Source organism: Bos mutus, chromosome 4 (assembly GCF_027580195.1).
Source record: "Bos mutus isolate GX-2022 chromosome 4, NWIPB_WYAK_1.1, whole genome shotgun sequence".
NCBI classification, from domain to species: Eukaryota; Metazoa; Chordata; class Mammalia; order Artiodactyla; family Bovidae; genus Bos; species Bos mutus.
Window position 1 is genome coordinate 40,134,425 of NC_091620.1, and position 22,369 is coordinate 40,156,793.

General features: G+C 41.8%; 1 protein-coding gene across 5 annotated transcripts in view; it reads right to left on the reverse strand.

The window, feature by feature from the left end:
* The window catches only part of GLI3 (GLI family zinc finger 3), a 319,343-nt gene that overhangs the window by 53,210 nt on the left and 243,764 nt on the right, over positions 1–22,369 (reverse strand). For all 5 annotated transcript variants that reach the window (XM_070369350.1, XM_070369351.1, XM_070369353.1 and 2 more), the window contains one exon: positions 21,332–21,472. In XM_070369350.1, coding sequence (XP_070225451.1) covers positions 21,332–21,472 — 141 coding nt within the window. The remainder of the gene's footprint in view (positions 1–21,331; positions 21,473–22,369) is intronic.

Here is a 22,369-nt window from a genome sequence, read left to right on the forward strand (position 1 = left end):
TGGTACAGGACTCAGAATTTTCTCTTCAACTTGGCCTTCCCAGTCATTATGACAGCATGCTGTGTGTGTGTGCATGTGTTTTAAGTCACTTCAGTTGTTTCTGACTCTTTGTGACCCTACGGACTGTAGCCTTCCAGGCTCCTCTGTCCATGGGATTCTCCAAGCAAGAATATTAGAGTGGGTTGCAGTGCCCTCCTCCAGGGAATCTTCCAGACCCAGGAATTAAACCCAATTCTCATGTCTCCTGCGTTGGCAGGCAAGTTCTTTACAATTAGAGCCACCTGGGAGGCCCGTGACAGCATGTTAGGCCAGGCCAAAGTATAAAATAGTTTATTTAACAGTTTCTTAGTCTGACTTAGAGCTGCTAAGAATTTAGCTACACAGCACGTGGACCCTCGTTTATACTCCCGCAGATATCAGAAGGCAATCCCGACAGGGACTGGACCTCCAGATTTTGGCAGCCGGGGTCAGTTCGATTTATTCCCAAGTTGGAACACAGGATTCCAAAGCAAACAGGCATCCCTTCAAGTGGACCAGACAGATGGCTCCCAAGCTCCTCAGGGGAGACATTACGGATGCTTTCAGAACCCCTACAAGGGAAGGCCATGGAAACAAAGGTTGGTAAGCGCATTTCATGTTTTCTTAGTACTTTAGGTAAAGAATGGTTCATTTTGATTTGGTTCTTTTTACTCATTTCTCAGTTTCTTAAGGTTTTTCAAGCATTTCTGATGGCTAAAAGCACAGTGATAGGAATCCTGGAGATGTTCTGAGCTCAGCCCTGGCACACCCTCAGAATGAAGGGGTCATCTTTATCTCATGATTCACAAAGAAAGGAAAACAAGGGACCAGTCAGCTGCTTAGGAACTCTTCTTTTGCGAGGGGGCACATCACAGGGTTTTGTGGGATCTTCGTTCCCTGACCAGGGATTGAATCTGGGACCCTGGCTGTGAAAGCACCGTCAGGGAATTCCCTACTGAGTAACAGTTGACATACTGCAGATGCCTCAGCTCTGCTCAGAACACAGGTGATGGGTGAAATGAATCATCAAGACAATTAGGCTCAGAAAGGAAATTTAAAAAAAGGAAAGAGAAAAAAAAAAAAAGAAAAGCAAAACCCAGCAAGAGCTGTTTGTTGCTATACAACAGAAAGGATGAGAAAGAACAGAATGTTAAAAGTGTGTTATATAATCTCTTGCATATTTGCAATAAACACAAAGACAAGACTGTGACTTATCTGATAAGGACTGCAGTCTGAAAAAAAAGGATGCCAACACTAAATGACCAGACTAAGTTTTATATCTTTCACATTGCAAAAGACTCAGGCCACATACCTACAGTCTAAACCCAAAGAGAACTGAGGCATTTGTTGAGGGAAAAATATTCTTTTTCTAGTATTCAAAAACCATTTGATTATTTGCCTGTCAATGGCCTTAGCACTTACACTTTTATCTGACAGTATCTCAGAAAAAAAACTTTTTTTAAATTTAAATTTATTTTAATTGGAGGCTAATTACTTTACAATATTGTATTGGTTCTGCCACACATCAACATGAATCCATCACGGGGGTACACGTGTTCCCCATTCTGAACCCCCTCCCACCTCCCTCCCTGTACCATCCCTCTGGGTCATCCCAGGGCACCAGCCCCAAGGATTCTGTATCGAACCTGGACTGGTGATTCGTTTCTTATATGATATTATACATGTTTCCACGCCATTCCCCCAAATCATCCCACCCTCTCCCTCTCCCACAGAGTCCAAAAGACTGTTTTATACATCTGTGTCTCTTTTGCTGTCTCGTATACAGGGTTATCGTTACCATCTTTCTAAATTCCATATATATGCGTTAGTATACTGTATTGGCAGAGAAGGCAATGGCAACCCACTCCAGTGTTCTTGCCTGGAGAATCCCAGGGATGGGGGAGCCTGGTAGGCTGCCGTCTATGGGGTCGAACAGAGTCGGACACGACTGAAGCGACTTAGCAGCAGCAGCATACTGTATTGGTGTTTTTCTTTCTGGCTTACTTCACTCTGTATAAAAATTTTTTGGTGACCTAAAGTAAGCACAAAAGACAGACTTCTAAAGAAAATTCTAAGGGAAATTTTCATAAATAATAACAAAGCAGGACTAGTCATACTAAAACACAACGAGAAAAAATCCAGACCATTTTGGGTTAGATAGTCCTGGAATACGAGGGAACTCTCTGGCCTAATGAGTCCCCAAATTCTTATCCCAAGTTTGTTATCTGAGGAATTCTTAGGTTTGGCTCTCAAGTGGTTTGCCCATCTAATTCATTTTTCTAGTTAATATGTTTTATAACAAAAATTTTTAATTAAGGAAAGGAAAAGCTGGGACTAAACACAGAGGAAAGAATGTTAGAACTGTCCAAAAACTGAAATGATTTCATTCATTCTTCTTAAGAATGAATGCCAACCTAGTCCTCCTCTGAACACAGCACGTGACTGGCTTCAAGAAAAAGTGAGTGGCTTCAAGAAAGGTTTGAAAAATACAACAATTTCTCTCAAGTTTTAGAGGGACTAAGAATTCATCTAGTCAGGAACCCAAGGAAGCTCTCATTACACCTCACACCCACTGGTGCCTAATTTAAATACCTAAGGCGAGCTGCAGTCCATAAGATTGCAAAGAGTCAGATACGACTGACTGATCGACTGAACTGAACTGAACTGAAGGTTGAGTTCTCCTTCTTACAGTAGCATTTTGGCCAGCTCTTGCTGTCAAATTAATTCTCGTTATATTGAGCCTAAATCTGTTTCCCATTGGGAAAAAATCACATCTACCTTCCACAGGACAACGACCCATCCACAAATAGTTGAAGATGGTCATCATACCCTGAGTTGTCTCTGCCCACCTGCAACCCCCATATCTCTCTTCATTGGTTCTATCGAACACTATTAATGAGGCACATTTGAAGAATCTATTTCTGCTTGATCCAATCAGTATATCTTTAGAAACCAAAGTCCTGAGCTAAGTGGTATTTTCCTGAAACAATGAGAGCATGATTCTAATAAAGCGTACTTCTATTTCTGTAGTTGAGAATCCCATGAGCTAGTTTTGGTGGCAAATCTCTAGTGTCTAGTAAAAGTGAATTGATAGTTCATTAAAGGTTCTATGTTATTATCATCATTCTTAATCTCCTTGGGGTGATTGTAGGGTTTTGATTTTTGGGGATCTTTGAGGACCTTGATTCATTCAGTCATTAACTGGATTTGAAAATTCTTCATAAACAACTTTGATGATAATTGCAACTTTGATGATAACTTTGCTGGAAAGAAACAAACATCAAATTGTTAAGCAAAATGGGGCCAGGGGTTGAGGACAAGCCCAGCAGCCTGCTTCTAGAAGCAGCTCCCTGCTCATGTCCAACCATGCCTCATCACCCACCCAATGACTACATCTTTTAACTGCTGTTTAGCGCAACCATCACTCTCTGTCTTGGCCAAAAGTGCTTATTAAATATTTTGCTGAGGACCCAACATATATTTACTGCATTTTAATGGCCAATCAGTCTAACAAAATTGCCAAAGAAAATATCAGCCCGGTCCAGCGTGATGTTTTTCTTGGTGAGCCCAGAGGGTCCCAGTGATTACTATTTTATCTTGAGATAAAACAGCAACCTTTTAACAAGATAGTTTCCTCTAGAGTAGAGTTGACTTTTTCCACCTGTCATTTTCAGAATTCATTCTTTTGCCCCATTGGAAGGTACACAATGATATCACCATCTTCAATTTCCCAGCCCTCATCCATCTTTTGTGTTTGCTCAAAAGTTTCTGATGTTGGTTCACAGTTCCATGTGTAAGGAATCTCAGTCCCCTGACACTGGATAAACCTACCTGCTCGAAAGATTTTGTCACTCCACTGGCTTTGGATCTCCTTTGCCAATGGTGATCTTAATCCCTTTTCAGCTGGACAGGCATTTGTCTTCCTTTTCCTACTGTCTGCACCCCCAGTATATGGGCCACAAAGAATAGGACACTGAGCATGCACATACATGCTGGATGTTAATTTTATTTATTTTTTGTTTTTGAATATTAATTTTATAATTGCTTCTAAATGTAGAATCTTAAAAACAACCTAACCTACTACCTACCTTTTTTTAAACCAAGTACAGAGTACACTGAAGTCTAGAAAGGCTAAGAAACTTATCTAAGGCCACTAAGCTGGTCAGTGTGTTACTCTGCTACTAATTAATTACACACAAATACAAATTCTCTTGTTGTAAAGGGTTGCTTGGCATATACAATGAGTTTGGCCTTTAGACTTCTTGTCTCTTAAACGTATGCATTCTACCATCCCCAACTTCACTCACCTCACCTCTGCCCCCAGCATACAGTCTCTCTCTGTCTCTGTCCCCATCTGTCAGTCTCTGTTTCACTCTGGCAAGGGGAAAATTACCTTCCCCCAACACACACGCATTTACTGCATGTATCTCTGAAATCTTTTTGAGTATCTCTGAAAGTAGAGATAACTCATCGTCACAAACATCAGACCCCTTTAATCCAAACAGAGGTGAAAGTCAGATTTCCATCTAGGGCTGATTATCTTGACTCAAGATAAAACTCATGCACTCATCCAAAACACGCTTTTGTCTTTTGCTTGAGAGAGAATATGTGAAACTGATTATATTAAACGGGCTGGAAAAGACACTGGAAGGAGGCAGAACACTTGGAACTTGAAATCCTGAGCTCTGGGTCAGCACTCCCACCCTGCACGTCTGCGGTTATTTACTACTTCTGCTTTAAGCTGTAGCCCTCCACATGGAGACACTCCAGGATGAGACTTCTCAGGGTGGAAACAGCCAGCAAGACAGCCCCTTGGCATGGTACCAAGGCACATTACCAGCTACAGAGACACAGCTCGGACTTTACATCTGAATTTCCTAAAGGGCTGGATAAAAAGCACAAAGCTCTGGATTGGGAGTTCCTGCCAGGGAGTTGGGGGTCACCCAAAAAAGGCATTCTGACTGAGCAACCACAGCTTCTCCAAAAAACAAGCAACAACTATGCAGAATATAGATCCCGATGGAATTCTTTGGTAAGGTTAGACTATAAGTCATACATACAAATGGTGGAAAGAAAGTGCATACATGTAGACAGGTAAGAGGGATACCCTGGTGGCTCAGCAGTAAAGAATTTACTTGCAGTGCAAGAGGCAGTGGAGCTGCGGGTTCCATCCCTGGGTGGGGAAGATCCCCTGTAGGAGGAAATGGCAACCCACTCCAGTATTCTTGCCTGGAGAATCCCATGGACAGAGGAGTCTGGCGGGCTATGGTCCATGGGGTCACAAAGAGTTGAATACGACTAAAGCAACTGAGCACGCACGTAGACATATCTGGCCTGCCTCCAGTACAGTGGCTGGTGAGGCAGGTTGAGGACCTCAAAGGGCTTCTGGGAAAGGGGAGGCACATTCCTTAGAACTCATAGTTTAGAGATGACACAGGGGAGGGAAAGCAAAATAGCTCATTTTCTAGCTTGCTCTTGTCTTTGTGTTCATTTGAATGAACATGCCCTTGGGACCAGGAACTGAAGGTACATCAGTGACTCAGATTAGTCCCATCTTCCAGAGTTTCCAGAGCTAGGCTCCTCTGCCCATGGAATTTCCAGGCAAGAATACTGGGGTGGGTTGCCATTTCCTACTCCAGGGAATCTTCCTGACCCAGGGATGGAACCTGCGTCTCTTGTGTCTCCTGCCTTGGCAGGTGAATTCTTTACCACGGCACCATCTGGGAAGCCAACATCTAGACATGGACCCACAAATGAGCTACTGTGAGAGGATTATGTCCATTTTCCCTGAACAGAATCTCATCTGAATCACCATTTAAATATAAAATTTGGTCAACCTCTCAATCTATTTTCTTTGTCCAAGCCCACATGACTTCATACTGTGAATATTTAGTCTATGCATTTGTCCAAAACAGTCATACCACTTTTGGGGGAAAAATGGTGACAGTAGATATATGGACCAATTTTCTGAGGATGCCCATGTGCCCACAGAGGGCAGAGCTATCAGGCACTCTGTTGAGAAGCACCCAGACAGCAAACTTGAGTCCACAGCCCATGGAAGGTTGCAGAGTCCATGCACAGAGGGGAGGTGGTGGGGAGCCAGAATGACAAGCACTTCCAAGGGGCTAATAGGGTTAGCAGTAAGACACCCTAGGAAGGCAGAACTGTATAAGAGAGCTTAAAATCTGCTGTAGGTTGGCCATTTTTCATAAAATTCAACATAGAATTATAAATTAAAGTAGAATTACCATATGACCGAGCCATCTCACCCCTAGAATTAAACCCTAAAGACCTGAAAATAAATGTTGAAACGAGAAACGAGAGCTCATAAAAACACAATAGTCAACATGTGGAAAACATCCAAACTGTTTCCACAGATAAAAGGATAAACAACATGTAGTATAATCAGACAATGGGACTTGATTTGGTGATAAAAAGGAAGGAAGCCTTGACACATGTTACAGAATGGATGAACACTGCTAAGTGGACAAACCAAGATACAAAAGATCATACATGATTTCTTTTATACAAAATGTTCAGAACAGGCAAATAATCCATAGAGACAGAAAGCAGATTAGTGGTTTTCAGGGGCTGTGAAGGAAGAACAGTGCTTGCTTAATGGGTATAGTTTCCTCTTGGAATGAGGAAAATGCTCTGGACTGAGGTCGTGTAATGGCTGCATAAAATTGTGAATGAGCTAAATGGCACTGAATTGAACACTTTAAAATGGTCAAAATGAGTATGCCCTCTCTCACCACTTCTATTCAATATAGTCCTGGAAGTCCTAGCCAAAGAAATTAGGCATGAAAAAGAAATAAAGCGTGATGAAATTGGAAGAAATGAAGGAAACTGCATCTATTTATAGATGAAATGATTTTATGTATAGAAAACCCTAAGATTCCACCCATAAAACTGTTAGGACTAATAAAAAGTTTAGCAAAGTTTCAGGAAACAAAATTAATATACAAAATCAGTGTTTTACACACTAACAATTACCCATCTGAAAGAGAAAGTTAAAAAGCAATTTCATTTACAATAGCTTCAAAAACAATAAAATACTTAGGAATAAATTTAAAGGCAGTTACAGGAGGAACTTAAAGATCTGTATACTGAAATCTATAAGATATTAATATTGATGAAAAAATTAAAGAAGACAAATAAATGGAAAGACAGTCTATGTTCTTGGATTGGAAGAATTAGTACTGATAAAACACATGTAGTACCCAAAGGGATCTATAGATTCAGTGCTGCTGCTGCTGCTGCTAAGTCATTTCAGTCGTGTCCGACTCTGTGCGACCCCAGAGACAGCAGCCCACCAGGCTTCCCCATCCCTAGGATTCTCCAGGCAAGAACACTGGAGTGGGTTGCCACTTCCTTCTCCAATGTATGAAAGTGAAAAGTGAAAGTGAAGTCGCTCAGTCGTGTCCAACTCTAGCGACCTCATGGACCGCAGCCCACCAGGCTCCTCCGTCCATGGGACTCTCCAGGCAAAAGTACTGGAGTGGGGTGCCATTGCCTTCACCAACAGATTCAGTGCAATCTCTATCAAAATTCCAATGGTATTTTCCACAGAAATAGGAAAAAAACTTGAAATGGATCAAAGACACCAAACTATAAAGCTCCTTGAGGTAAACACAGAGAAAAAGCTTCTTAACACTGGCCTTGGCAATGATGTTTTGGATATGACACCAAAAGCACAGATAGCAAAAGTAAAAATAAGCAAGTGGGAGCATATCAAACCAAAAAGCTCTGTACAGCAAAGGAAACAAAATGAAAAAGCAATCTGCTGAGTGGGATACATTATCTGCAAACAATATGTCTGATAAGGGATTAATATCCAAAATATCTAAGTAAGTCATCCAAGTTGATAGCAAAAAAAAAAAAAGATCCCAAAATAGTCCAAATTAAAAAGATCTAAATAGACAGTTTTCCAAAGAAGATATACAAATGGCCAACAGGTACATTAAGAAATATTCAGCATCACTAATCATTGGGAAATGCAAATCAAAATCACAATGAGATATCACCTCACACCTGATAAAATGGCTATTATCAGAAAGACAAGAGACAACAAATGTTGGCAAGGACGTAGAGAAAAGAGAACCCTGGTGTTGAACAGGGAGAACAAGGAACTGTTGGTGGAAATGTGGTACTGCCATCGTGGACAATAGTAAGGCGTCTCCTCCAGAAAAAAAAAAGGAATATTATTCAGCCATTAAAACAGAAAATTCTGCCATTGTGACAAGATGGGTGAACCTGGAGGGCATTAGGCTACTGAAATAAGTCAACAGAGACAGGCAAATACTGTACGGTGTCACTTGTATGTGGAATCTAAAAAAAAAAAAAAGTAAAGTGAAACTTATAGAGACAGTAGTAATCTTGTTGCCAGGGTCTGTGGTCTCATCACAGCACAATAAAAGGCAATGGAGGTGATAGATGTGCTAATTAACTTGACTCTGTTAATCATTTCATAACATATATGTATATCAAATTATCACATCATATGTTTTAAACATTCCTGGAGGAGGGCACCGCAAGCCACTGCAATATTCTTGCCTGGAGAACTCTATGGACAGAGGAGCCTGGTGGGCTATGGTCCATAGCGTCACAAAGAGTTGGACACAACTGAAGAGTCTTAGCACGCACATATGCACGCATGCTTTAAACACACACAATTTTATTCTTCCATCATCCCTCAGGAAAACTGTAAAAAATAAAGTGGTCAAATGATAAATTTTATGTTATGTGTATTTTAACACTTTTTTTTTTTTTTTTTACAGACAGCCCTGCTGCCACTGAGTGGATGAACTGGCTGAGCTCCCAACCAGAATGGTCCTTTGCAGCCTCCTTACCCCTCTGGCTAGGCTGAACTGCGCATGCCCGTGCTCTCCTGCCTCTGAGCAGAAAGGCTAGTTCTAATGAGCTCAAGTGTCAGCGTACTATAAATTACGGCAAGGGGAAAAAAAGAAACAACTTGATGCATGGCTGAGGATCTAAAAGAGGAATGTCCACCATTGTTTGTGATTATGGATCACATCACAATCTAATAGCAATTTTTATTTAATCAATAATTTCCATGCTGAACAGACAGGCCTGTTACAGAGAATCGACAGGCAGGTACTGATAGCAAAAAGCCTCGTTATTAATCTTTCCTCTGCCGGCTTATCAGCCAAACTACTGTAAAAGGCACCACCAAGATGGATTTTAGAAAGCCACTTTTCTCCTTTTGCACCCCCTCCCCCTCTTTCCCTCTCCCATAACAGATCGTGTAATGGAGACTCTACATTTATTTGAGTCACCTGGGGCTTGAGCGGCATAAAAAGGCAGTTCATATTAAACAATTTCACAAATCGGGAGGACCTAGACCATCACTCAGGGTTAGCCATTATAGGCTAATAAATCATACTTTCTCTTTGAGTTGTCAGTCGCTGAAAAGCTTTGTACAAACGTTGGCATCTGTAATTCCGTAAAGGCTTTTCATCTTGAAATAAGATGCTCTGGACTGATAACTAGAATAATCCCCTCTTGATCAAGGAAAAAAAAAAAAATCTGCATTTTAACAATTAAAGCTCCTGCCAGAAGCCAAATGACTCAGTACTGAGACTAGAGCGAAGTTATCTCCACTGAACACCAGGAGAATACAGCCAGAACAGTGTTTTCTTTGCAGTTTGTTTGACTGCTTTATCTGGCCAGTAGGAACTGCACCATCTCTGGCCTACTTGCCCAGGAGAGGGAGGCCCGAACACTTTCACTGCCCCCTGGAAGGATTCTGGTGAAGATCTGCTCTTCCTGAGCCAAGATTCTCCTGCTTGTCCTGGAGAGAAAGCGTGGCTTCTTGGGACGAACCACCCACAAGTGCTGATACATGAAGCTAACACCCAATAAACCGCACAGGTGAGATGGGGTTGGACCAGGTGTGTCAAGAGACCTCCCCACCCCCGAATCCTGTAAAGCAGACAGAAGAGGGCACGTACACAGTTTTCTTTTCCTGACTTGAAAGACATTTCCAGAACTTGAGATCATGTATCCATAACTAGAAAATAAGGCAGAGCAGAGAAACAAAACAAAGAAAACTGGTAGTAGTCACTATCACTCCTGCTGCTGCTGCTGCTAAGTCGCTTCAGTCGTGTCCGACTCTGTGCGACCCCATAGACGGCAGCCCACCAGGCTCCCCCATCCCTGGGATTCTCCAGGCAAGAACACTGGAGTGGGTTGCCATTTCCTTCTCATGCATGAAAGTGAAAAGTGAAAGTGAAGTCACTCAGTCGTGTCTGACTCTTAGTGACCCCATGGACTGCAGCCCACCAGGCTCCTCCGCCCATGGGATTTTCCAGGCAAGAGTACTGCAGTGGGGTGCCATTGCCTTCTTTGAGTCACTATCACTACCTGGGTGTTAAACTTTGATTAGCACCAAAGCAAGCATCTTCCAAAAGTGATCAGAGATCACTCTCCCAACACACTGATCAATCTACTTTAAATAGAGACAACAGGATTTTGGGCGCTATAAGTAATGAGCCCGGGCCACTTACAAAAGAGACAGGGATTCCATGAGTCACTTCCCAGGTGCCCAGTTGGCAACTGGAAACTTCAAACTTCTCTCTGAACAATTTCTACAATGTCCATGTTAGCTGCGAAAACGCTGAAGTATCTCTAAACTCTCCTTCCAAGTTTTAAAAAATAATTCCCAATTCAAAGTCTTGGTTCCAGCTCTGCCCCTACCCTACTCCTGTCTTCTTCAACACAGCTTTGCAAAATTCAGCCCTCATCTTTTCAAAGCTCATGCTGGCTCAAGCTTTCTTATCAGAAACATCAATTCTCCTTACTCCATCTAGAATAGAAGTCAGCCGGCTCATCTAGCAGTCAGGTCACCCATGAAATGTTGCTTCTCCGCTCCATAACCTTACTTCCCACTACCTTTCTCCTTGCAGACACACTCTGGTTCTATCATCACTGCATTACTTACCATTCCTCAGTCCCAAAGCACAGAATGAGTCATTTTGTGTATACGACAAGAAATGTCCATCCTTATATAAGCCACTTCTAGGTAAAATTCTCCCATACTTTCTGCACCCATTAACTTCTTTCTGCTATCTTTTCCACATGGATGCTCCAGCTCCTCCCCAAAATGGTCTTTCCCTTTTTACATCCACTTGCTTTTTCAAGATAATATTTCAAGCACCATTTCATAGGCGACCTGACTGCTAGATGAGTTGTCTGACTTCCATTCTAGACGTTTCTCTCAGTCCTTCTTCCGTCCCTTCACTTTACTTTCTTTCCCACTGCTCTGTCTTCCCAATACCTGGCCCTGTCTCTTCCTGAACGGCCTGCCCTGTATGTTCTCCTAACTTAAAGGGATAGATTTAGAAAGATGAGTGTCTCAGGTTCTCAACGCCAAGTCCATAAGTCTAACTTGCATGAAGCTTTTGTCTTCTCAATACTATGCCTGAAATTTGTGTAGTGGCCACTATATGGCAAAGATGCATTGTAGCTGGTAAGAGCCTACAAAGGTGAGGGGGCACAACCAAATTACCAACATATTTATATACTCTTTTCTTAGTCTAATGAAAAACCTTAATCTCTCCATTCTTCAGTTAATTAGGCTTTTTTATTGCTACTTCTGGGTTTTATTCTTCCTTATATTTGAATAATGCTTTAGAGTTTACAAAGTACTTCCATCATATGATCTCATTCTATCCTTACAAATAAAAAATTAAAAAACTCTGTGAGGAAAATAAGATAGATATTATTATCTCCACTTTACTGATGATAAACTGAGGATTAAAGTTGTTGAGTGACTTAAAATCAGAAACAGTTTTTTGGTAGTGGGTGTGTGCTCAGTTGCTAAGCCCTGGCTGACTCTTTGCAACCCTATGGACTGTAGCCTGCCAGGTTCCTCTGTCCATGGGATTTCCCAGGCAAGAATACTGGAGTGGGTTGCCATTTCCTTCTCCAGGGGATCTTCTGGGGATAAAAAAAGTAAATATCCAACATACCATCCAATACTCTCTCCACACCCCACTCACTGGTGAATGCTAGTTTTACTGGTAACTGGCAGGGGTGGGGAGGTGAGGGTGGCTTAAGTTTAAGGCCTTGGCCTAAGCATAGTCTTTTAAGGATATGCCACTTACAATTCTCTTCTCGTGCGAACATTAATCGTTCTAGAAATGAAAAAGAAAATCTATTTGTGGCAGTATTTAGCTAATCTCAGAAAAACGTAAATGTCTCTGAATCTTCAAAAACTCCTTGCACTAGAAAATTGCTTTCTGTTCCTGGAGCTCTGTTTTATGTCAAAGTGGGAGCCTGATCTCCAACCCTGCTTGCCATGATCTCAGAAGCTGAAGTCTGAATGACTTCCTTCAGTCTGCAAGAAAAAAAAAAATAGTGATGGAATTTCTCCACTAAGACAAAGGGGCTTGGCTGGTTTGGGGACTGAACTACTGAGTGTGCCTAACCTTAGCAAATGTGGTTTTAAAATAAAATTCTGCCAATTTATGCACAACATACAACATATACCCCATACGTGCACACACATGAATGCATATACACACAGAATATATATAAATGTAATATATAATGTCCATAAATATTATATATATGTAATACAAATATAATCACCTTTTGCTGGAGACTATTTAATGAGGTTATCTTTTATTTTTAATCCAAACATCCTAAAGCAGGGGTCCCCAACCTGTTAGGAGCCAGGCTGCACATCGGGAGGTAAACAATGGTGGGCAAGCAAGAGAAGCTTTGTTTGCTGCTCCCCATGGCTTGCTCCCCATGGCTCGCATTACCACCTGAGCCTTCCCCTGCTCCCCAGTCTGTGTCTTCCACAAAACTTGTCCTTGGTACCAAAAAAGTTGAGAACCACTGTCCTAAAGTCCATTTAAACAGGAGAAAACTTATCTTTAATCACAAATATACTTTTTTTGTTTTGCTGTTTTCTTTTCTTCCCACACTGCAAGAGAAAAGATTAGGGCAGTAGAAGGGTGATTCTCCCACTCCTGGGGAACATTTGACAACGTCTGGAGACACTTTTGGTCGTCACCATGGGGCATGGGCACTCCTCGCATCTACTGGGCAGAGGTCAGCAATGCTGTGAACAGGCCTCCAAGGAACAAGAGAGACCTCACCACAAAGAACCCTCTGCCCCCAGAGAGTTGAGACGTGCTAAAGTTGAGAAGCCTTGGTTTAGGGCAACCATTAAGGAGAACTTTCAGAAGGATGTTAGCACAGATGAACACATAATAGGATGAGGCTGTAAATCTCAACACAGAGCAAGCAAGTCCAGTGAGGGATCTGGAGTACAAGAAAGGGACCCACTTCTCCAGCCCTTCTCTCCGAGGTTTCATGAACTGGAGCTCCAGTCAGTATCTTTATGCAGTTATTCATTTCATGATGATATACCAATGTAAACACTGCCCAAATACCAGCCTAAACCAAGTTTTTATGGGCAATGTGTACCCACTTAGCAGCCAGTAAATATCTTCACACTTCACTTTGGTGGTATGGAGAATCACTAACATTTTATTGAGTCTAATTTTAAGCTAATTCCCCCAACTGTTTAATGAAGTAAATACTATTATTATTCTTGTTTCACAGAGAAGGAGTGTAACATGGCTGGAGTGGAGAGCAGGCTTCGAAGCCAGGCCTGTCAGCTTTGAAACGCACATTGTACTGTAGCAGAAAAGTGGTCAGCCAAAGTTTCCTAGCAGATACGGTGCTGTTTATTCTTACAAAATCACCACCATCATCCTCATCCTCACCATCATCACCAGCATCTTCACCACCATCATCACAATGATCACCATATCTCAAAAGCTGACCTCCACGTATGGTCTGCTTTACGTTGACCTTAACTGTATTTCCAAAATTTCCCAGAAGCCTTTCTAGATATCCTTATACCCTTAATCTTCTTCTGAGACCCTAGAATCACAACAACACTCTACAGCTTCATTATGTCTAACCTTACATTGTTTACTATGCTTTTATGTCTCCTTGTCTCCCCCTCCCAATGAGAAGGACCATTCCAGGAAGGTTCGGCCCAAGTCCTGCTGGCAAGGTGCCCACTACTAAGCTGGGGCAGTGGGCAGCAAGAAAGCTGTGCCCAGGCCCTCTACTTGAGCTGCTGTTTGTCAGCACATACTTTTTCTGACAAACAAGAGGATTCATGATTTCAGCAAAATCTGCAAGTAAACTTTAGCAAGGTAGGCAGCCCAGCCCAAAGTGACATCATCTTTTCCTGTATAAACTGAGTCCATACACAGAGTCCCAGGGGACCAATTACTGGCAGAATCCAGAATCTCACCTAAAGTATCATTCAGAACTGGTCAAAAAGCTTTCGATAGGAAAATCCTTCCCAAATGGCAGAAACACTTATTTGGATAAAGGTTTTGATGAACTATTTCAGGAGGTATAAAATGGCTGGACAAATTTAAGAAAGCAACTAAGAAATTATTTGACACCAGTTATATCTTATTCAAAATATGGATTTGCTATTCTTCATTCGTGGGCTAAGGCACATTAGTAAAGGGGAAACTTTAATGATTCAATAATTACTCAAGTAATTAATATACCACCCTTAGAAAAATTAACTACAATTATTCTGGAGGGGACTTAATCTACAGAGATGGCAAAGACCCTGGGAAACAGATGGTGAGTACCTGCCTCCTGTGAAACCTCATCCATGGCAGGCTATACTTCCTTACCCCCTACTTCCCCAACTCAATGTGGGGGAGAGCACAGCTCAGCACCCCAGGAAAGTGTGGGAGAGCACAGCTCAAGATCACAGGTGGCTGCCAGCCAGTAAGTTGGTATCTGAAGTGAAACCTGTCTGCCATCCTTATTTTAAGGACTATCCAATCGGAATCCTTCATTTGCTTTAGGAAAACAACCGAGGCTGGGGGAGGTGAACTATCTCAGGAAGTCCCATCTGTCAGATCCACAACGGAGGAAGAGAATGGGGTCTCTAGCTTCAGTCAAGTGCACATCTCAGCTCAGGAACAATGAATATAAAATAAGCCTTAGAGCTAATATGCGGAAGCCACAAAACCCAATGGCACCACTCCTCACCCCTCCCCCATGCCACCCTGCAAAACACACACGTACATAAAACAAAGAGACGTGTAACCTCTTTGAGACCCTCTGTCTGTTTCTCATTAGGGCTGCTGCATGTGATCTCTGTTTGGCCTTGGACATGGGGGACAGCACTTATTTTCACGGCTGTTTCACAGTATGATAAGTGAGAAAATAACGTTCTAAGGGGTCAAATGGTTCCAGGGAGGTCACCTCAAGGGTCAGGGCAGAGATGGGGCTGCCACTCAGAATTCCGCCGGCCCCAGGAGGCTCTCACTGGTGGGCCACACAGCCCTCTGTGCCCCCTACTCGGTATAATCTCCTGAGTGTCTTTATGGGAACAATTTCTGCAGGTGCAATTTAGGCAGTAACTCTAAAAAGAATGTGACCCTTGGGGCATGATTGTCGAAGGATGACTTTGAAGTTGGTAGCTCTTCGTCTACATTTTCCATGCAGTATTTCCAAATAATTAGAGTAACTAAATTAACTAGCAACTCCATGTAGAGAAAATAAGATCAAAATCTTCACTCGTTCATTTGAGGTTTTATGTGCACACAAAACTAATTTCTGTCTCTTATCAGAGACCCTGATCACATCCTAAATTCAATTTTCTCTTAGGTAAAGATATACAATGCAACTTTAGCAAAGGGATCAAAATTAGCTGGAAAATATTTAAAATGCAAATTTGGGAACATGGTATTAATATGAAAATAATGTCTTCACCACATCGTAACTCTTCCTGGCGTTTCTACAGATGCATCAATTCTTTACAGATTAGATGTGCTTCCTTTATATCTACATCTCTATGATATTAAGAAGAAAGTCTTGCATTTTCATGCTGCTGATGTATAGAATTTGTGTTCCAATGGCAGCAAAGGTGATTATAGCTGTGTTCTTCTGATAAAGAAAACTTCAGCAAGCTTTTAAAGATCAAAATTTGCAGCATATGAAAGCATTTAAAATCCAAGTAGGTGGCTAATCATCGTATAAAACGGTGCATTTTTGACACCATGCTTAAAAGATACAAATGAAGGAGTGCAGTGACATACATGCCACCCAGATGAAGCTGGGGGCTAATACAAACACCTCTCACATTCTCTGCTGTTCGATCTCACATGCAGGAGACAGGAGCCCCCACAGTGTAACTGCCAAGGCTCTCCCTGCAGGATTATTCTGGGGGGATCAGCGTGGGGAATAAAACTGTTAAAAAATAATTTGATCTTTTTAAGACTTTTGAACAAATATTATATGTATTATTCTTTAAATGGAAAAGAACTGGTTGGAGGGGTGAAATAGAAGTTAAGGGAATGGCAGTGAGAGAGCAAACAGGTGGGCATTAGTTCTGATGATTATATTGTCTTTATTCTTCTGGATTCCACCAGTGATATTTTTAAGCATAACTAGAAGCCTGACAGTGGTGACTCACACCAAGGTACACGTTCTTCGTCCTTCACATATATTCCCTTTCCTTCTTTTTAAAAAGCCTCTCAAAGCATCAGTGGTACACACAACGCCATTCAGAAGCCAACAACCTGAGACTAACTTAGGCAGCAGGCAACGCATATTGGATATTTTTCCATTGTTCAAGAGCCAAAGCTGGAACTGTCTTTCAGGACAGAATTAATACAAGAGGGAAATGGGTCTTAGGAAGTTTTGGGAGCCTCTCTCATCTCTTCCAGAACCCAGGCCAGCAGATAGAATTTGAGTTGTTTTACACAGCAAAAAAACTAAACCAAACCAAACCAAAACAAAAACCACATGCTGTGAACCAATATTCTACAACTTTCAGAAACATGTAAGATTAATGTGTCTTGGAATATATAATGCACAACAGCAAAAAGAGAATTAATTCATCTGAGATTAAAGGGGAAGTGTGGACTTTTCACACTGTTTTGAGATGTTAGAATATGTGTCTTCACATGTCAAGGTAAGAGAAAATGCTGGCATCTTGGCAAATCATTAGTAAATTTGGTCTTAATCAAAAGTACTCTAAATTAATTTTTGTACTCTATGTCCTTCCTACTGTGTTATTCCTATTTTAACTAAGAAGGGAGCAAAGTACACTAAAAACCAGCTAACAAAAAAATACGTCTATCTTCTTAGCTTCTGGGCATAGAAGTAAATTTATGACAAATTTAATACTAGCTGGAGAGTCATGGAGCCCAATTATAATTATCTTGCTGAGAAGAGAAATTAATTAAACATCCCAGTGATAAAGACCTCACAGCAAACCTGGAATCAACACACCGTGGGAGACGGACAGGGGCTTGAAATAAAGGAGAAGGGAAGGCAAAGGCAATATTTAGCCCATCTGTTCGGACAGTAATGGACCAGGGTCATCTTTTCAAGAGAACACGGAGTGCAGTACACTGAAAACGAGACGACCTGGTGGGCAAAGTCGGCTGAGTCCCTAATTCTCCTCTTCAACTCTGTGATTTGCTAATGCGAAACACATGTCTCCCTTCTGCACCAAGTTCAAATGACTCTGGAATTCCAACCGTGCAGCTCAGCGACTGAACCAGAACAAGGGGAGAACTTGTCAGGATTTAAGAGCTTTCAGCAAAGCCCTTCAATTGCAGCCAGCACCCTATTCCACGGGAGGATATCAATTATAGATAGTGACTTGCTTTCGCAGGCAGTCGGGACTGTCAGACACTAGATAGACAACCATGAAGAATCATGAATCTTTCTATTAACTGTAAGAGGGGGAAAAAGAATGGGTCATGGCTATAAATAAGGCAGGGCATCAGAATGGTTTAACACCTTGCCTCTTGGTTGTCGGGAGCATGAAAATGCAACTAATTCACAAAATGTCCTCTCTCCAAGGAGAGTCGCAGGAGCGCACACAGTTCATACTTCGTTCTGCCCCTATAAAACTGGGTTCTGCCACTGGTTTTTGGCCCGACTGCCACCCAAGTAATTAGGTGGACTTGAACTAGCTATTCATTCCATTGACAAAAAAAAAAAAATAATACACCAGGCCACTGCTGAAGTTATCAGATTCACCATGAGCAGGAAGGCACTTATTATGCCTGCCATGCGAAGGAAAATCAATTTGAACATACAAGTTTGGAATTTCCGCATGCCAGATAACAAGTAAAAAGGTATGGAAGAAGTGGTATTAAACCAGCATCCTTATTTATGTTTTTGTAAGTTAAAAATGTTAATTTCACTTAGCTAAATTTCCTGAACTCCTATAATTAATCTCAGACTAAAACTAATATCACAAAGCGAATATATTGGGTAGTCTCCTACTCCTGACACAAATTTCTTCTTGCCGATTTGAAGTTAAAAAGTGTCACTGCGTGTGTCATTCACTCCCTAGTTGTAATAATAAAACAGATCATGGTGGCCATTTAGTTGATTGGTGAAGCAGCCTTGCCTTAAAACTACTCAGAACTCTCTGTTAAAGCATCTTTCCTACCTAAAACCTTTTGTGAGATCAGATAGAAGTATCTGTGATATCCACTGTCTTTTAAAAACTTTCCTGTGGCATAGAAGGCATGGAGAATATGCAGGTATCACCACAACCCAAAAATGTTACATTAAAACCAGCCTCTAATGAAGAACACGGTTCCTTTTAAATGTAGACTTAGAATATACTCCTATTGCCTTTCCCATTTGATAACAGCTGGACCAAAATCAGGGTAGTCCTTGGAAAAATGACTTGTCCACAGAAAAGGCACCATGAGACTGAGTCCTCTCTCAGAAGGACGTTTTAAAGGGCAAGCAGCACTGCCAACAGCTCGTTTATGACGACAGGTTTTGTACAAATAGTTCTTCCCAAGTACGCTGTTCACTCACTCTATCACTGAGGGTATTCTTGGCCTCTTCCCCTCTTTGGGATTATTTCCCCATACTAAAAGAAAAATTCCAAACTTTTTTTTCTTCTTTAGTGTTACAATGTCTGTGGTTTCTATTAAAACAGTCAGCAAGAATAAAAGGCCATTAAGTCAGGCTTGGCTTAAAAATAACACTTGCATCAAATTAAAGAGCAGGAATCAAATTAAGTTCATGGAAAAATCTGGAAATACACCCTAATTAAAAACATTTGACTTTTAGTTTCTTGCTGGCTTGAAGAAATCTAGAATTCTCTCTATCCTATTACAAGGAAACACAATTAAAAAAGAAATGGGGAGGAGGGACCCAGATGTCATGTTAAACCCTCAAAATGTTCTATATATGATGGACTTTAAAACCTGGTAAACCATGTATTTGACCCTATAATGTAACTGCTGATAGCTCAGCTGGTAAAGAATCCGCCTGCAATGCAGGAGACCCCAGTTCGATTCCTGGATCAGGAAGATCCTCTGCAGAAGGGAGAGGCTACCCACTCCAGTATTCTCAGGCTTCCCTTGTGGCTCAAATGGTAAAGAATCCACCTGCAATGCAGGAGACCTAGGTTTGATCCCTGGGTTGGGAAGATCCCCTGGAGAAGGAAAAGGCTACCCACTACAGTATTCTGGCCTGGAGAATTCCATGGACTGTATCATCCATGGGATCGTAAAGAGTCGGACACAACTGAGTGACTTTCAATAATAATAATAATAATAATGTAACTGCAGCATGTGCATATATTAGCAGATGGGCCAGGGTACGGAAGACACTCTTCAAAAGCCCAAGCAATTGACATATATACATCACTATATATAAAACAGATAACTAATGAGAACCTACTGTTTAGCACAGGGAACTCTACTTAGTGCTCTGTGCTGACCTAAATGGAAAGAAATCCAAAAAAGAGGGGATATATGTATTCGTATAGCTGATTCAGCAGAAACTGTCGCAATATTGTAAAGCAACTATACTAAAAAAAAAAAAAAAAAGCCCACGCACGCAGCATATGAAACATGGAGGGTGTGTCAGGAATTGTATAATCTTAGTGTTTTAACGGGCTTCCCAAGTGGTGCAGTGGTAAAGAATCCGCCTGCCAAAGCAGGAGATGCAAGGGACAAGGATTCAATCCCTGAGTTTGGAAGATGCCCTGGAGTAGGAAATGGCAACCCACTCTAGTATTCTTGCCTGGAAAATTCCATGGACAGAGGGGCCTGGTGGGCTGCAGCCCACGAGTCACAAAGAGTCAGACATGACTGAGCTGAGCGACTGGACATAGTACAGCACACACAGCACAGTGTTTAAATGGAGGAGAGTTATCAAGTGAAAGGAATCGCCTAAAAAATAAAAAGTGTAAAAGAGAATGGAGTGGGTATGTGTATGGTATGTCTGAGTGACAGGGGAAGGGAGAGGAGGGGATCCCAAAGAAAGCTACTCCATCAGATTTTCTGTCGTATTTAAAGCTTACAAAAGGGTTCCACATGGCAAACCATCTTTAATGCCTTAATGCAGCCCTGTGCTTTGACATCGTTTCATCCCTGATTATCCAAATGCCCTTCCATCTCAGCTATTCCTGGTCCCATTTGCCAGGGAGACTCCACTGGTCTGAGAAAGTACCAAAGATGAAGCACCAGCTGAGGACACAGGACTAATCAAGTATGCGTGTGTGTGTTGGGGTGGAGGTGGTGGTGGGGTGCCCTGCATTTTCTGAAATAACAGGCAGGGGAGCAAAGCAGAGACTTCTGAATCTGGTGTGGGAAGAGGAGGTGAGGTTCTCAATCTGACCACGCTGCAGTTTCCAAAACATACATCACTATACACATTTTAAAATACATATCACTTTTTTCTAATAACTATGGGCCTGCAAGAATTAGCTTCAAGCCAAGAAACTGTGCTAATGGCTTATCCTGAACCATTACCTACTTCTCATAGAGAATGCTAACTGCTGTCTTAAATAATGGGAGAGTCCTGAAGTGGTGAGGGTGAGGACAGTAAGGCAGAAAGGAAAAAAAGAACTTTCCCCACCCCTCCGATTTTTTTTTTTTTGTATTGTTACTGGGACTTGGCTGAAATCAAACTTGGTTAAAAGGTTAATAATAATTCATGTCCAGCTTACTATAACTCAATAACCATCAAAGTCGCTAACTCAAAATAGTGTTTTCTGGCTTACAGGATCAGAGTCATTACACTGTATTGAAGACTTTATTGAATTTTACACTAAGCTTTAGCTGACTGAACAGGTCAAGCACCATGGCTCAGAGTTTTCTTTCTTCTCAGAGAGTCATAAAGCCCCAGCCAGTGTGCCAGGCCACTAGCTAAGAAAGCTGACTCAGCTTGGGTCAGGGGAGCTGACCCCACAGGAAAGGTCACCTAGTGGTAAGCCCCGTTCCCAGCCCCCTTCGCTCACATGCACCAGCTGCTCCTGGGTGTCGAACTCTCGAGAACAGCCTTCCCAGTGGCAGTTTGTCTCATAGATGACTTCGGGCTCCTGTTTGCTTTCATCTTTGTCCCCTTCCTCCTTCACCAGGGTTGTTCCTTCTGGCTGTTCCTGAAAGGCAGGGAAGGGGGAAGCGAGGAGATAGAGGGGGACAAAAATCAGACACAGTAGAAGGGCGGATAAAAGGAGAGACTTGATGTAGGCTTGTCTTCCTCTAGATGCAGTTTTTTGGGGGGAATTAAAATGGAGCCCAGGTCTAACAACTGTGTTTGTGAATTGAAGAAACCAGAGATGGAATCATTTTTGTGCCTTTTTTTTTTTTTTCAGATTTACCCAATACACCTTCAGAGGTCATTAACTTGTGATTAAAGACAATAATCCAAACCAGAATATTGGTGTGATGGTGAGGCCAAACTTTGTTATCCTGAGTACGAAGGTAGAAAAAAAAAACCCAAAAAACTAAGATGTCATCTCTTAAGAAAAGCAATCAAACTAGGTCATGTAGTCTTTACCCAAAAGACTGGTCTTTCTCTTTCAGTTAAAGTCTTTTCAGCATATTAATTTGTTTATTCTCATAGTCTGGAATTCAGGGAAAGGGTTTACTGCTAATTCTAATTGTGTTCTCCCTGCCATTGGAGGGTGTGAGAGGCACTCTGTGGATGTTTACAGGGATGATGTCTCCTTGGTTCAACTTCTGGTCTCCAAGGCTACACTCCCTGCCCAGGAGCCACAACATCTAAAACTTGGCAGCATAGTCTTTTCTAGGCTTCTAAGGCAGCTTTGCAGAAATGAAAAGACAAAGAATTTCCAGAATTCTGGGAGATGATTAGGTATGTAAATTCAGGATCTGACCTGCAGTTAGATGGCAAAAGCTGTATACAAGTGTTTATGTATAATTAACAAAATGTAAGAGCAAACGCATGACACCCATGCATTCCATCTTTCAAGTGCTCCCTGAAAAGGAAACATGGGCTTAAGTTTGGGCTAAAACAGCCTGACAATTTCAGG